General features: G+C 45.5%; 1 protein-coding gene across 1 annotated transcript; it reads left to right on the top strand.

The window, feature by feature from the left end:
- Positions 1-13512: 13512 nt before the first annotated feature.
- LOC134067697 (cytochrome P450 1B1-like) lies at positions 13513-16756 on the top strand. Its single transcript, XM_062523102.1, has one exon. It carries the CDS (start codon positions 13767-13769, stop codon positions 15348-15350), a length of 1584 nt encoding a protein of 527 aa, XP_062379086.1. The 5' UTR covers positions 13513-13766; the 3' UTR covers positions 15351-16756.
- Positions 16757-17154: the final 398 nt, after the last annotated feature.

Genomic DNA, 17154 nt, shown 5'->3' with positions numbered 1-17154 from the left:
GTCCTTGTACTGGATGTGTATTGCTCTTATGTCAAAATGTCTAAGTGTGAAGTTGCTGTTGTCTATGTTGTGTTGATATGCCTTAGTATGAGGCTTAATCTGATGTTGCTGTTTTTACTGTGTAGTTATTTGTAATGCTAACAGTAGGATGTGTAATGTCTATATGTCTATGTGTTTATTGTTTGTTTGTCTATGTTTTTTTGCTTGTTTATTGTTTTATTGCCTCCTGCCCAGGGACCACAGATGTAAATTAGCTGTATAGCTAACTCTGGTACAGGAATTGTTCTGTACATGGTCCCTGTCAAATAAACTAAAAACAAAACTAAACTAAACTATTGACCCTGATGAGCAGTTGACCCTGGAGCCTTCTTGATGGCTCATGCCCTTAGGCTGTTCATTAGCGGTGGCTGCTGTATCAAATATAGAGCAAGTCAATGGAAGAATGTTGTGTGGCTCTGTAGACAACTCAAAGCCCATAGAACTCCATGTAGCCTTCAAGACGTGTCTGTGTGCTGCATTAACAGCTCAAGAAGGCAGCACTGAGCACTCTTCACAAGATATTTATCTCCTCCCAGTGGAAAAGGCTGAGAGATTGACATGAATCACCAGACAAGGAGAGAGTGACTAGATTCTTCCCTGAATATCCATCGGTCAGTCGGTCTGCTCTGAAATTCAAAACCAACTCTCCAGCATGAAAGACGCAATAGCCTACACAAGCAGTCTCCCTGCGCATCACTTTGTGTGTGCTCCAGCATGAGAGCAGGGAGGAAATGTGTTGTGCTTTGTTCCCTCGTCTCTCACTTTCCAATAAACAAAAGTCAACAAACAATTAGCGTTTCCCTGTCAACACTCTCCAGAGAGTCCACTGTCCAACGCTGCACAACACTGTTCACTGTCCAATGCTGACATTTGAGCTTCAGATTTAAGTTCTGAAGCTTTGCACTGAGTAAACACTTTGGGCTTGATCTCAGATACTGCGTGGCTGAAGCCCTTGGCTCCTGGCGGCCATCAGCACTTGCAGTAAATAGCATTAAACTGCTGTCTGTCTGCTGTCACGACATCAACTTCGATGTTTACATGACATCAGCCACCAGAGCAGCACCAGCCCCTCCATCAGCCAGCCTCCATCACACCAATGCCTTATAAAGTTCTACACCACTGTGGCCCCTCAACAGGCCTCTGAGTGTGCTCTGAGAAGAGAGTGGGGAAGAGATGCTACCAAAACAAGTATATTGCAACCAGTGAAAAGCAGGCTAGAATTACAATTAGGCATTTTGGCCTAATACATACATATACTGCACAACAACTCTGTTTGAGATATCACTCAGTACTGTGGAAGTTGGATGATACATGAAGCCTAGAGTGGATTTTCTAGAATGAAAAGAGTGTTTTGTAGTGTGTGTGTGTGTGTGTGTGCGTGTCTGTCTGTCTGTCAGAGAGTGTTTGTGCATGTGTGTGTGTGTGTGTGTGTGTGTGTGTGTGTGTGTGTGTGTGCATGCATGTGGGTGTGAGAGAAAGAGTGCGTCTGCATGGATATATTGAATCCGGTGTGTGGCTGTTTATCTCCACACACATGTGCAGCTGAACTGTTATGGCAGCTTAAGTCCACAGTGAATTTTTCTCCCTCGGATTGCCTGCTTCCCACATTAACCTCCTCCACCGCAACGGCCTTCTGGGATTGCTCCGAGCTGTGGCCAATCGCTGTAGCAGCTCCCTCAGACCTCGGGGCCGCTCCGCTATAGCACTGGCTGGGTCCGACTCAGCATTCCTGGGAATGAAATCCACGCACGCAGGAGTGGCGCTGGAGGTTGCGGAGCATCATTGTGCACTGTAGCTCTGTGGGATGTGTGTGAAACGGCCTACCTGGGTGCGGGATGAGCGCAGCGCAGAAATGGCCTTTAGCACGCAGATTGAGTTCCTGACCCGCAACCTGTCCCGCAGGACTCCTTACACTCACCCGCCTCCCTCCTGGCCTCTCTGGCTGTCTGCAAATAAAACGAGAAGTGCTCTCTTGCTCTCTCTCTCTTGCTCTCTCTCTCTCTCTCTCTCTCTCTCTCTCTACACTTTGTGCTTTTTCTCATTCCCTCTGTCCCTATTTTTTTTTCCTGGAAAGCAGACCCAGATGTGAATGAGAGAGAAAGTAAGTGTGTGTGTGTGTGTGTGTGTGTGTGTGTGTGTGTGTGTGTGTGTGTGTGTGTGTGTGTGTGTGTGTATGATGCACTTGGATCCTCTTGATCCTTTCACAGTGAACAGCAGGTAATAATGGGATCTGATGGGCTGCCCCCCCACCCCCTTTCCCACTCTCCACCAACAAAGTGAAAAAGCTCGCTGCTGGCATCTGCACTCGAGAGACAATCAGCGAGTGTAAAGAGATCTGGGAGCAGTTTATCCCCCCGCAGGTCTGAGCCACGAGCTGGACAGGGCTGGACGTCACCTAGAGTGCGTTACCTAGAAAACACAACCAAAACACAACTCAGCGGCCACCCGTCTGTGTGGCCTCAGGAGATCAACCTGCTCCCACGGAGAACAGAGATGACGCAACACATGACACTGACCAGCGAGGTGGACAGGAATAAGGTCAGGACATGGAGACTCATTACAGGGTGCCTCACACTCCAGAGACTCCAGAATCTATCTATCTATCTATCTATCTATCTATCTCTAACAAATACAAATGTTTCTGGAGTAGTAAATAGGAAGTCAGACACTGTTTGAGCTCTGCTAGGCATATGTCTCACTGGGGCTAGTTAGAGTTCAGAGTCAATGCTATCACGTTTCATAGTCTCTGTCTCTCTGGATTCTCTTGTGTTAGTCCTCTCTCTCTCTCTCTTTCTCTCTCTCTCTCTCTTTCATATCCTAATGTGAGGTCCTCACTTCACCAGCGTGCTGCTGTTAGTGTGTGGAGTGTAGTACGGTAATAGGGTTAGGGTGTGAGTTTGTGTAGAGAGACAAAGAGAAGAGGAAAGAGAGGAAGACAGTCTTAATGACAATGCTGGGATGGTTCTTTTATTACATGTTAGGCAACACAGGAAACTGGGTCCAGCTTGTGGAAATGGTTCATTAAAAAGAGTTCCTCGGGGTTTCCTAATTGCAGAACAATGGAAGTCTCTGCGTTAGTCTTCCTCATTTGGTCTTCTCCCTTTTTTATCTTCACAATCTGTCAGCACCCCCGCCTGGAAGTTGCATAAGGCCAATAATGCAACAACGCAAGTCTTCGAGGGAAAGAGGTCCTTCTGGGCTGAGGACTGGCTCACAGCATTTTCTCTCTCTCTCTCTCTCTCTCTCTCTCCTCTCTCTCTCTCTCTCTCTCTCTCTCTCTCTCACACACACACACACACACACACACAGAGAGAGAGAGAGAGAGAGAGAGAGAGAGAGAGAGACACACACACACACACACACACACACACACACACACAAACTCCTCGAAACCAGACGCCCTGTGCAGCCAAAGGACGGAAGTATGTGATCTGCGAATCATCAGAGTCCAATGTGATGCTGTGCATGTAGATGGGTGTGCTCCACAGCTGTGGGTCAGAGAGAGGCACAAGGAACAGAACTGCACATCTCACTGGCATCAGTCCATGGAACAGAGGGGACTTAGTTGCACTGAGAACTGCAGACTTAACACCCTGTGCAGCAGCACTTATTCTGATCTCTGATCAGCACGTGGTTCATTCCCGTCGTTCAGCCCCGATATTCCTGTCACCGTTTGCACAGAGTGTATTTAATGGACGGTGTCAGACCACAAGGGCCTGCATGGACGCTCGTGATACATTGAGTATGATTAGCTCAGAGTCTCTGCCAAAAGACTGGAGCCAGAAATGCGTGCATACGTCAGGCCTGTTGGCCCATCTGCTGCGCGGCTGAATAGGTCAAGGATCTCGTCAGGCAACGCTGCTCCACAGGTGCAGAGCCCACTGTGCCGGCCCTGCTGCCCATGTGCATGCGTGCCGGACACTCTCTCTCTCTCACTAGCAGTTGGGAGCAGCCGCTTCTTTATTCTACACACATGGGAAAGTGCTGCTGCTCCGTACTCATCCACCACCACAACCCATAGGACCCCACCCCCCTGCCCTCCAACTGTAACCATGCTCACAGCATAACATGTTCCCAGACTGTCACTCTCATCCCTACGATCCTCTCTCACACACACACACACATATATACACTGTCACTCAGTGAGAGAGGGAAACACACCCACACACAGATGAATGAAACAGGCATGTCCAACGTGTTCCAATGGGGTGGGCTGGGGTGAGAGCAGGAACCTGACCCCTCAGGCTCCCATCCTGGTGGGAGTTCTCCAGTAAGGGGAGTTGCGATGGGGGTTTTGCTTTCTGTCAGAACACGGGTAGGGGGGGATTAACCAACTACTGTTTGGACCCAGCCATCTCTCTCTTTCTCTCTCTCTCTCTCTCTCTCTCTCTCTCTCTCTCTCTCTCTCTCTCAAATTCAAAATGCTATGGCATGTCACATCAATCACTCATACCGCCAAATCAGTGATTATATAAAACAATACATCTGATGTCACACATAGCCTACATAGCAATACATTTCACATTAACTCTCATTCTCCCCTTGCAGATGTAATGGGCCATCTTTGTTTGGCCTGTAGCACATGGAAATGGCTGTGGTGTTCTTCGTGTGATGAGGCGAGGATGACTCTGGGGCCACCCACCGCTGGGGTAAACAGGCACGCTCTTAAAAACGTCTTCTTTACGACGCCGAGCAAAGGAGAACAGAATGAGTAAGAGAAGAGAGAAAGAGAGAGATAGACAGACAGAACCAGAGGGGGAGAGGTAGAGGGAAAGAGAGACAGTGGAAGAAAGAGAGAGAGAGAGAGAGAGAGAGAGAGAGAGAGAGAGAGAGAGATGCTAACAATGCACCCAATTAGCATTGTGATTTATGAGAGACATAAATGCTTGGCATGTCCGAGGATAGAGTGGGGGTCTCTGGGTTTTAGGGTCCATGCCACAGAGCCCAGGCCTCTCTCTCACACTCTATTTCTCCTGCGTGTAAACATAAACATAAACACACAAACACACACACATACACACACACACACACACACACACACACACACACACACACACACACACACACATACACACACACACACACACACACACACAAACACACACACGCATACACGCATGCCAGTTCTGATGAGTAATCGTCCCACAAATGTCCTTTTGTGAATGAATCCCGAGACCCCTGAGGTTACAACCAGCCGGGGACAACCAAAGGCTTCATCAACAACACCCCGGTCTGGTGGTGGGAGTGTGTGCGTGTGTGTGTGTGTGTGTGTGTGTGTCAGGCTGTGTGTGTGTGCTGATGACCGCTAGCAGACCCGGCTTCGTTTTCAGGATTCTAAAAGGCGCTCAAGCGGAACATATGGAGGTGCAAAAGAGAGGGAATCACGGAACATTATCCGCCCAATTACCCAATGAGAGGAGCAGCCCGCTCGCCGAGCCCAGGCTGCACGTAACGCCCCAGGTGTCAGCAAGAGGGAGGGGAGGAGGAGGACCTCGTCCCCACCAGCCACCGCACCTGCTGCTGTATGGGATTAGACAACAGTAGCATCCCGAGGTGATGAACTCTAGGATATAACAACTCCAGTCATGGACTCAATGGCCAAATAGCACATACATGATAAGAACTGCATTCTGTTCATAGTGATACCATGCTGAAAGTTGGTTCCCATAAAAAGTTTGTGAAATGGAAAAAAATAAGCATTCCTATTGACAATCATAACATAGGCCTACAGTGGTGAAAACATCACGTGTGTCTAGCGCAATCACCCATAAACGCAAACTGAGAAGAACTGTCACCTCCACCAACAGCAGTCTAGCACCTCAGATTTGCTGATATATCAGTCTGCTCGTCAGCATTGTAAGAAGCAAATTCAACACATGGGTCACACAAGTCTACCACCTCCTGACTAAATTCCATCCAAACTACAGATGAATCATACTGAAGTATAAGTTTGCTAAAATGTGAAAATCATTCATATTGTTGACAAATATGCATATCATGATATTTCGAGAGGAAGTATGGAAAACATTGCTACAGTAGGTAGCTTTCAAACCACACAGATGAAATCTCTTTATATGACCAGTGACTTCTTCACATCTTCATAAATTATTTGCATCATAATATGCATGCACATAATAGTAAAACCTTTTCATGTTTCTATTTATAATGTATCTAATCTATTTATAATTAGTCGTTTCTATGCTTTTGACTGTCAACGCTATGATCACTAGTGTTTCCGCTAATGCCTGATGAATAGCGTTTCTCCTGCATGCATGGAACTGGAAAAAACACCGGGCTGTTACTGTGAGCAGGTCTTGGCAGAGATCACAGCGGGCGATCACACTATTCAGGACATCATTACGTAGATGAGGCTCGGGGAGTGAGGAAAGCCTAATTAAGTGTGTCCTGGCCGGCCCGTCAGCCAGCTACGGATGAGCTAACTAAAAATGAAAATCGGGGTCATCTGGAAGCCATTTCTGCGAGTACTTTTTTCTTCCTCCCTCCCTCCCTCTCCCTGTCTCATTTTAATCTCTTAGCAGAATCTCCACCCCCTGCTCCCCAGAGAGGCCGGGGCCCAGTGACCAAGATCTGCGCACGCTAGGTCTGCATGGCACGCAAGCTCACCCTGAGCCGGCTCCGTAGCACGCAAATTCCGACAGGAAAAGAAACAAATAATTATGCAAAATATATGGCTCCGCGTATTGGCGTCTGAGTGAGGAATGTCACGCATTCGGTCATATGGATGAAGATTGCGCATTATTGGCATGTTTGAAGACATACCAAACAATATTTAGCCTATAACAAAAAATGAAAGATAATTTCAATGACGATAATTTGCCATTCATTAGCCTATCTTAAGTCAATTTAACTCTCGCTTCACAAATAGGCATAAGCTAAAAGTATAAAGTTATAACTAAAACGTTATGGCCCCTTCGTGAATATTACATGAACATAATGTTATCTATCACTTTACTGGCTCAGCCATTTCTGTGTAGGCTATGCAGAAAAGTTTGAACTTTTGCTTCAGCTTTCACTTGCTTGTACAAACACATGTCTAGCAATGGTGGTGGTGTGGTGTGGTGGGTGAAGGGGTGGAGATGGTGATTGGTTGTATAGTAAAATTGGATCTGCAGTTCATTTGCGGTGGAGTAACTACAGGTAATTTGGCAACCGCGCACTATGCATGGCCCTAATCAAGGGGCAGACAGGCTACTGCAGCAGCATAAAAATAACAATACAGCATAGAGACGCATGGCGAGGAAAAATAAACACATCTCCTTGCCAAATGGAAATAATAACATGCCATAGGCTCTGACAAAGAAGGAAATCCATTCAGAGTAGCCATATTTAGTGTTCTTGAAATTGGTGTTTGTGTACAGCACACAAATGGTAGCTGTTATTGACTGGACTTGCATCCATGAATCGCTGTGCTTTTCATCAACCACTTCAGCTTCTACACCTTGAGGAACACAGTGTGCCCGGGTCACATAAGGTCGCGATGTGGTGGGGCATGGATGGACATATCAAGTTGTAAAAGCCACGCTCCCTTAAATGTCAGGTGGTGGTGTCAGGTCACACTGGACCATAGACATGGGAGGAAAGACGCAACAGCCTCCGCCACCTCATTGGCTAATTCAGGGGACTTACGCTCAGGAGAGGTCCATGCGCTCCGGTGCTGCTTCGGGAGTCACTCAGAGGTCAGACAGGCGAGCGCCCCTTGGCCATGGGCTCTTTTGGCAAAAAATGTAAACAAGTGACTGGTACGGGTCAGTTCATGATGTGCCTGCTGTTGGCATGCCCGCAGGCACCTTGAGTTGGGTTGTTTTCATATCAGGCACAGCTTGAGAATAACTCGATTCTCCCTTTATTGGTTAAAGATGGACGCCGTTTTTCTTCTCTTTTTTTCTAGTTGTGGAGCATGGGTAAATTAAAAATGAGCCCAAGTCTTTCTTCTCTATATATAACAGCCTGTTGGTTCTGACCACTGACATTATTTTTGGATTAAGATCATCAGATAAGTTTCATTGAGAGTAACTGTCATTTTTGACTCCTGTGATTGCATTTTACTGTAATACGCCGGTCTGTCTAGAGGCAGTTGTAGTGCTATTGATAGATGTGTCAGTGTGAGTTGGGTTGACCAAACTCTCTCCCTAAACTAATTCTGCTGTCCCGACAGATTTACAGTGTCAGCTGCAGCGACTACAGTAACTTCCACACACATCCCCACGGTGCCCTCCTCGTCCTCCTCTACTGCTCTTCTCCTCTCTCAGGTCTCCTTCACCAGTTCTTCCTCTACTGCCTGATGGACCCTCACTTCTGCCCTCCTCTCCCCCTTCCTCCTCAATCCTTTCCACCCCCCCCCCCCCCCCCCCCTTCTCTCTCTCTCTCTCTCTCTCTCTCTCTGGGCCGTGCGTGACAGTAGCTCACTGAGGAGTGGAAATGAGTCTAGTAAACAGTGATTAGCTCTCGAGCCCAGTGGGCTCTGTCCACCGTGAGACCTGTCTCTGTGCCTCCCAAACTAAATGCACCCCCATCCCACACACACACACACACACACACACACACACATACACACACACACACACACACACACACACACACACACATACACACACACACACACACACACACACACACATACACACACACACACACACACACACACACACACACACACACACACACACACACACACACACACACACACACCACCACCACCACCACCCTCCAGCAGAGTCACTGTGGGGTCAGGGCCAACCTTTCACAGCCAGGTTATAGGGGATAATCACAGGCAAACACGGCAGCCACACGCAAAATGCACACATATGCACACACACACACACTTGTAAGTTCCACCCCCTAACACACACACACACACACAGACAAAACTCTCTCCAGCCCCTTACCACAAAAGCTGGCTCTAATTAGACCGAGATGGGCAGTGTGTGTGTGTATGTGTGTGTGTGTGTGTGTGTGTGCGCGCGCGCGCGCGCTTGTGTGCGTGCGTGTGTGTGTATGCGTGTGTATGGAGAGTGGGGTTGTCGAGTAGGGTTACATATTGTGAAGGATTTCCCTATAGGGAAAAAACAGCCACCAGGCGAGTGGTAAGAAATAAGCCCACTAAGGATATGCTTTGCTTTGAGATGCCGACTTCTCTAAACCCAGCTTTACAGAAGAAGCCCAATGCATTTTTTTGCATGGTTCCACAGAGCCCTTATTTTTGTACACAGAACAGTTGTCTCGCAAATTATTCCCCATGTCAGTACAAAGGCCACAGTGAGAACATGAAGTTTCCCTCTTGCTGGGAGGCAGGAAATCAAGAACTTGTCACATAAAATTCTAAATAATTTTGAGAAAAATGCCATGTATTTGTATAAAACATATCATATATATATAATATAAATCATATGTTTTACACACTAAATAATAATTGTATTGCTTTTTAAGGACCAAATACAAAGGTCACAAAGTAAATTCAACTCTTAAGACATCTCTAAACCAGTGCATCTCCTATTTGCTTGCAAAAGTGGGTTTGTCAAGGCTGGTCACAAACTTCAATCAGTTGTTCCTAAATATGCAAATGCTTGTAAAAACACGCATCTTGTGATGACACTAAATTGACGAGGTTAAACAATAATGGTTAGTCCTTTGTTCTCAAAACAATGTAGAAATGTAAAACTTTTTTATGATATCATGCCTACAGTATAAATGGTATAGTATATGAATGAATTTATGTGTACATTCTGATTTGTTGAATAGGTTATCAGTATTATATTATCTTATTATTTTGTATTTTATGTTATTTTTTACATGTTTTATCATCTTTACTTTAATTATTTTGCTATGTTTTGTCAAAACATACTTTATATAATATTTTATATTTGAAGAGTTCTTTTCCAAAACCCTATATCCACCATTTCCATGAATGTTCATAAATTATTTTTTTAAATGTTGTTTTCCAAGTAATTTCAGTGGAAAAAATTCAAAAAAAATTCAGTGTACTGGGTTATTGTTAGATGATTTATCTTTACCCAATCAAAACTTTTGTTGATATTACCTGAAATATAAGCGTTTTGGAAAAGAGCTCTTCATTTTCTTTATTTGTCTTTTTAATTGTAATTCCTATATTCATTTATATGTTATTGTCAATTTATTTATCTGAACTGGAAAGCATTTTGGTTTATACTATATGGCAACGAATGGGATTTTCAAATACCATGAAATACTGAATGTATACAACCACCTCTGTCCCCAAATCTCCATGCCAACCCCCAGCATGAACTGTGTGAACTTCCTATTTTTGAGAATCAATTAGGACCAGAAACCAATTAAACACCCCCAGAAACAATACACAGGGGAGGTGCATGGCTAACATCTCTTTTGACACATGCTCAGTTACGCTGCCGCCGTGCGCTTCACCTGTATTCCGTTTCAGGCACTAAAAGCTACGAAAATAAACATTCTTTTCTTTTCGCTCTCCACAAGCACGACTCTAGTGATTTTGGAACTCAAGACATCCCCAGGGGTACTTACCGCCCACCCCCCACCCCCCCTTCACGCACACACACACACATTCTGGTTAGTACTCAATGTCCTTTTTAAGATGAGAAAGGTCTGTTCCTTAGCAGGGAGGTCTTTAAAGCTTCTCTTGTGGTCAGCAGCAGATAGACCTTCCAGGTGGTGAGATAGTATACAGTAGCCTAGTGTGCACTGTACAGCTGGGTCATGAGATAAACTCAAAAGTGAGTACTTAAAGCCAAGACCACTGATCAGACGCTCTCTGAGGAGGATTTCTGACTTGATCTTTTGATGTGCTCTGTGATCAAAAGGATTCTTTTTTCCCACAGGAATAAATGTTGAACTGTGGAGACCCCCAGCAACTGACACACTGAAATAGGGAACACACACACACACACATTCACACACACACACACACACACACACACACACACACACACACACACACACACACACACACACACACACACACACACACACACACACATACGTGTGCACACGGTGACACACAGCGAGACATGGCTACACTTTTTCTCTGTGTAAGGTTCTTAGGGCAATCTCTGTGCTCGGAGCTCACCGGTGTACTTGGGAAATGTTTTGGAGTGTTTCAATTAGGTTCATTACCCCACTGCAAAAATAAACTCTCCTGCTGCAGAGGAGGGAAGGGTACACAAGAAGCACAAAGTTATTTTCTGGCACCGACCTGGACAGGCGACCGCCCGAGGAAGCAGAATTAATCTTCGGACCAAAAAGGTTAATCGAATCAATAGAGTGACTGTTTCCTCCAGCAGTAAACCTGACTCTATTGCGTTTGTGCCAAGACTGTTGGCCCATCCTTGGCCCCAGTGGTATGCAGTGACAAACAGGAGGGATGTACAAGAGATGTTTGCGACGTGGTGTCCTCCCCACACAAGAGGCTTGGACGCTCAGAAGATCTGACAGACAGTGGCTGTTTAGGGCAGTGTGGGGCAGCGTGAGTCCAACATGGTTGTTTGAGGAAGCATTCCAGGATAATTGTGTAGTCGTAAGGGCCTGGAACTGTGACGAGCCACAGACTAAACATGCAACAGCTCCTTGTGCTTGCTCAACCCCCGCCTGGTCCACTATCAGCCCAGCGCTGGGAGGATCAGAACGGCCATCTCTGGAGAGCTGGCTGGCCCCGCAGGCCTGTAAGATGCAGGGAGGACAGCCAGCTAGAGGAGGGGGGGACCTGGGCTGACCTGTGAAATTATGTAAAGCAGCCCTTTCCCTGGGAAGATGGCACACTTTCACATGCGATATCACACTCCTTCTCATGCCCTTGTTGTGTTTGTTTCTGTGTGTGTGTGTGTGTGTGTGTGTGTGTGTGTGTGTTTGTGTGTGAGTGAGAGAGAGAGAGAATGATAGAGAGAGACAAACTCAGTGAGAATGCACACATGCATTTTTAATGGATTTCTCACGCAATGTTTGCTGTATGCTCCGTGTGCTTGAGTGTGTGTCTGTGTGTGTGACTTTTTCTCAAAGCAGGAAAGAGGTTCAAATGTTAACCATTCCATTCAACACAGTACAATGAGCCCAGAGCCATTGCTTCACAATCACAGTCAATGTGTAAACAAAAATACTCAGGCACTCAGGCAAGGCATTTTTTGCACATTCCAAAAAACACTCAATTCTGCAAATGGAGATGGCCTTCTCTGTGATTTTTAGATCTCACTCAGAACATGTTATTAATATTGGGAATTTGCAACTTTTGTGTTGCTTCATTTAGATGAATAGAGGTGAATATGAAAGTAAAAAATGTGAATATTAAAAAGTTGTAAAGAATGTTACAGTATAATGGTAAGGGTGATTCTGATTCTGATTCTGAGTTGAAGGATTATTTGTTACAAATTACAATTCATCAAAAGGGTAACCAAATTACATTTGTATATGCTGTGGAAGTTTAATTGCAAATTTAGCAAAACATACTCCTACAATATTTTTAAGCTAAGGGATAAATAACTGGGACATTAAATGTACAATTTCTAGTAGTATTGCTAAAAGTAGTTTCTGTTGCTGTTCATGTATTGTTTGTATTAAAATATGAAGTGACAGGAAAATAGCTGTGTTGTTGGTGGTGTTTACATTCAAACAGAGCTTATTCTAATATAAATCAATTCTCTCTGGGACGTTTGCTGTCAGAGTTCAGCTTAGTTGATATGCTTGTATTCAACTATTGAACACTTCGCTTCGACAACACTGAGCTTTTCTACTCTGCATGAAGCATTCCTCTGTGGGTAGAAAAAAAAGACTTCCCAATGCGATACAGATGTATTCAATAGATTTCACTTGGCTACTGCTTGAATGTCTTTAACACATTCATTGCAAAATATGATCAGTTCAGTCATTTGACTTTCAACATTATGTTTTTAACTATTTGCCGGGTACAACGAATGAATAGAATGGCACCGACGCTGTGAAGTGATTACGCAATACGCAGTAATGTTTAAACATTGTTAACATTATGTAGACAAATCGAAAAGCGCATAGACAACAAGACGTGTTAACACAATAAATTGGCAATACGTTGGCCATATACCGTAAATAAACCAAACTTGTTAAACAGACCTTGAGAATTATCCTTTCCTAAACATACCCAAATTCTCCGCGTAATACGCACAATGTATTGATTTACGCAATGACAAAAACTTCTCAAAGTAGCCCGATTTGTAGCCCGATGTTTTCAGCTGTCCACGTCTATCTCTTCAGTGAGGGTCGAACAGGGGCTTAGTCTGTCGGTCTCTCGGTATTACTTCAGGTGTTGCGCTGCCGCTCGCTTTCGGTGCGCGCCGAAGACGCAGAGGCTCTACCAGATAGAGTAATGAGGTCTCAAGGTCTACCACAATGGGAGGAGTATGAGAATAATACCGAGCCCGGCCCCCCTGCGCAGCTAACATATATAACAGAGGGTGGCAAAACACACGAGGCACAGAAAAGTGCGTCTGCGTTAGTGACAGTAAGAGAGAGAGCTTTAAAAAGTGTTTAAGTTTGCCTCTGTGTATATTTATATTCCTGTAATGTAATGGCAACTGAGCAATGGAAATCCGTTTAAAATTCTAACAGACCAAGACAAAGCACAAACAAGGCATTTTTTATTATTATCTCTAAAAAACGTTTTTCTCTGTGAGCGTTGTTTTATCACAAAGAAGAGGACCATTAGCCACTTACAAGACCTGTAGTACACCAGCACCATGGCACTGCTGGATCCAGATTATGCAGTGAAAGGTAGCAGCAGCATCATCAGGGAATGGAGTGGGCAGGTACAGCCGGCTCTCATTGCCTGCTTTGTGTTCCTCTTCTGCCTGGAGGCTTGCCTGTGGGTACGCAACCTGAGACTCAAAAGGAGGCTGCCAGGACCGTTCGCCTGGCCAGTGGTGGGCAATGCCATGCAGCTTGGCCAGATGCCCCACATCGCCTTCTCCAAGCTGGCAAAGAAGTACGGCAACGTCTACCAGATCCGGCTGGGCTGTAATGACATTGTGGTGCTGAACGGCGACTACGCTATCCGCCAGGCACTCATCCAGCACAGCACTGAGTTTGCTGGCAGACCAAACTTCGCCTCCTTCCAGACGATCTCCGGCGGCAAGAGCATGGTGTTTGCCAGCTACAGCAAGCAGTGGAAGATGCATCGCAGAGTGGCCCACTCCACGCTGCGCGCCTTCTCCTCGGCCAACAGCCAGACCAAGAGGGCTTTCGAGCAGCACGTGGCCGGCGAGGCCATGGAGCTCGTCCAGAGTCTCCTCCGCCTCAGCAGAGATGGACGCTACTTTGACCCATCACACGAGTTCACCGTGGCCGCTGCCAACATCATCTGCGCCCTCTGCTTCGGCAAGCGCTACGGGCACGACGACCCGGAGTTCAGGACCCTGCTCAGCCGGGTGGAGAAGTTCGGGGAGACGGTGGGCGCCGGGAGCCTGGTGGACGTCATGCCCTGGCTGCAGTCATTCCCCAACCCTGTGCGCAGCGTCTACCTGAACTTCAAAAGCATCAACGAGGAGTTCTTTGCCTATGTGAAGAGCAAGGTGGTCCAGCACAGGAACACCTTCAACCCTGAGGTGACCAGGGACATAAGTGATGCCATTATCAATATCATAGAGCATGGGAAAGAAAGCACATTGACCAAAGACTATGTTGAAGGCACAGTAACAGACCTTGTAGGTGCTGGGCAGGATACTGTATCAACTGCTTTGAGCTGGATAGTGCTGCTTTTGGTCAAATACCCGCACCACCAAACTCAGCTGCAGGAACACATCGATAAAGTGGTCGGCCGCGACCGGCTGCCCTCCATCGAGGACAAGAGCAGGCTGGCGTGCCTGGACGCCTTCATCTACGAGACCATGCGCTACACCAGCTTCGTGCCCGTCACCATCCCCCACTCCACCACCGCCGACGTCACCTTCGAGGGCCTCCACATCCCCAAGGACACCGTCGTGTTCATCAACCAGTGGTCCGTCAATCACGACCCCCAGAAGTGGAAGGACCCCCACATATTTGACCCCTCGCGCTTCCTGGACGCGGACGGCAACTTGGATAAGGACCTGACCAGCAGCGTCATGATCTTCTCAGCGGGAAAGAGGAGGTGCATCGGGGACCAGATCGCCAAGGTGGAGGTCTTTTTATTTACGGCCATCTTACTGCACCAGTGCACGTTTGAACACAACCCTGCACAAGCCCTGACCATGGACTGCTCTTACGGTCTGACTCTGAAGCCCCTCCAGTGCACAATCACAGCCAAACTCAGAGGCAAGCTGCTCGGCTTGGTGTCGCCGGCATGAAAAAAACAGACTGCTGCTGAAAGTAATGTAGCTCAACAAGCTTCAGGCCAGAGAGGACCTCAAAACGTTTAAGTTGCTCTTGTTGCAAATCCCTTAACAGTGAGTATTAGCACATCTGCACTGAATGCTGTTTCCTATTTAAAGATGTTAAATATCATATCACAGTTTATATATGATTGTATTGTGAAATATGAGCTCATGTGTTTTTGAATATGATTTTATGTTAAGCTTAGTAACATGACATATCAAGTCAGGTAGATTACAAATCTCAAGCATGAGTAAAATGTGGGTGCCCAATATTGTAGGGTACTATCAAAGGAACTCCGATGAAGATGAAGAACTTCAGATGAAGTATATGGTGATTCTCTGCAATATAAATCATTGTGTTTATTCACCCTCCTGCATGCATCTAAAATATTTGCAGGATTTATATATGAAGTGTGAATCAATATAAACATGCTTTGTCTTGCAAGCAGGTGTGTGTGAAGGTTGTTAGGCCACACCTGAGGGTACACTGTACATGTTGCAAAGAGACTTTTTAAGTTCACTCATAGAGAGCAAGTCATTTAAAATACATGTATACTTCATGTGAGAGGTCTATGTCTATTCAGTATTTGTAATGGATTATATGTCAGGTATTGAAAATGTACTTTAAAACATGTTTTGTTTGTCTACTGTATACACTCAAGAGCACATGTCAAACCACAGAAAGTTGCTTTCCTCGTGTAGGGAAAGCTTCATAGGTCATTAATTTATGATGGGTCTTTTAGGACATCAATTCAATTTGATTGATAAGAGGTTGAAAGTATTGGGAGTCTGAGGAACAAAACATGAGACAATGTCTTGACTTGTGGACCTTTTCAGCTAAGAAAGCACTGTGCCTTCAAAAGTGAGCCAACTCATTCAGTAGCCAGTTATGAATGAACTCCATTCTGTGGAGAAAGACTATAGAAAAGTGAGAGAAAGAGAGGCAGGGAGGGAGAAACGGAGAGAGAGCTCAAGCACCAAATCTATAGCCCCCTGTTTCTTATCCAAACAGTTCTCACTTCCAACCACAGCCTCAGCTCAACTCTCAGAAGATGAGAAGGGAAAAAAAACCTTCCCAGGAAATGTCGAGGCATGACTTACACATGTTTTCACAAATGGGCTTTTGCTTTTGTTTACACTCATGGGGCTTTGCAAGCTATCTGAAAGTCATTTCACCTATGCTGAAATGCATGCATTCAGGAATTTATAAACTTGTGTGTGAAGCCAATAAACACAACCACTTATTGAATGTCCAAGGCAAGCAGTCACCACAAAAGAGGATTTTGATGATGTTATTTGTTTGTTTGTTTGTTTGTTTGTTTACTCTATGAAAATAAGCTACGTAGATCTGGAGTGAATAAAATGGTGTTTTAAAACTACTTGAAGATGCAAGAGATGTTTTGTGCTCTCTCTCTCTCTCTCTCTCTCTCTCTCTCTCTCTCTCTCTCTCTCTCTCTCTCTCTCTCTCTCTCATGAGGATACGTGAAGTGAATTAGCCCAAGAGAAGAAACATACCTGCCAAGTAAATCTTTAACCTGTATAATTTCAACCAAATTTGAACAGACTTTCATTGCACTAAGCGCAGTTTAGTGGAACAGTGCATAACTTGCACAACACTGCTAACAATCATAAAATCCTCAACACCCTCACAAATAGTTAACTGCTCCATGGATTCCTGTAGAAAGCCTGACAACTTTTTCATCCATAAACACAACAATTCAGCTGCGCTCAGTCCCTTTGGCCAGCACTTGTGCTTTGGGCTCTGTGATGTGGCATT

Source organism: Sardina pilchardus, chromosome 20 (genome assembly GCF_963854185.1).
Source record: "Sardina pilchardus chromosome 20, fSarPil1.1, whole genome shotgun sequence".
NCBI lineage: Eukaryota > Metazoa > Chordata > Actinopteri > Clupeiformes > Clupeidae > Sardina > Sardina pilchardus.
This window is presented reverse-complemented; position numbering and strand designations above follow the sequence as displayed.

Excerpts from the sequence above, each read along its gene's own strand:
- LOC134067697 (XM_062523102.1), top strand. The coding sequence starts at position 13,767 with ATGGCACTGCTGGATCCAGATTATGCAGTGAAAGGTAGCAGCAGCATC.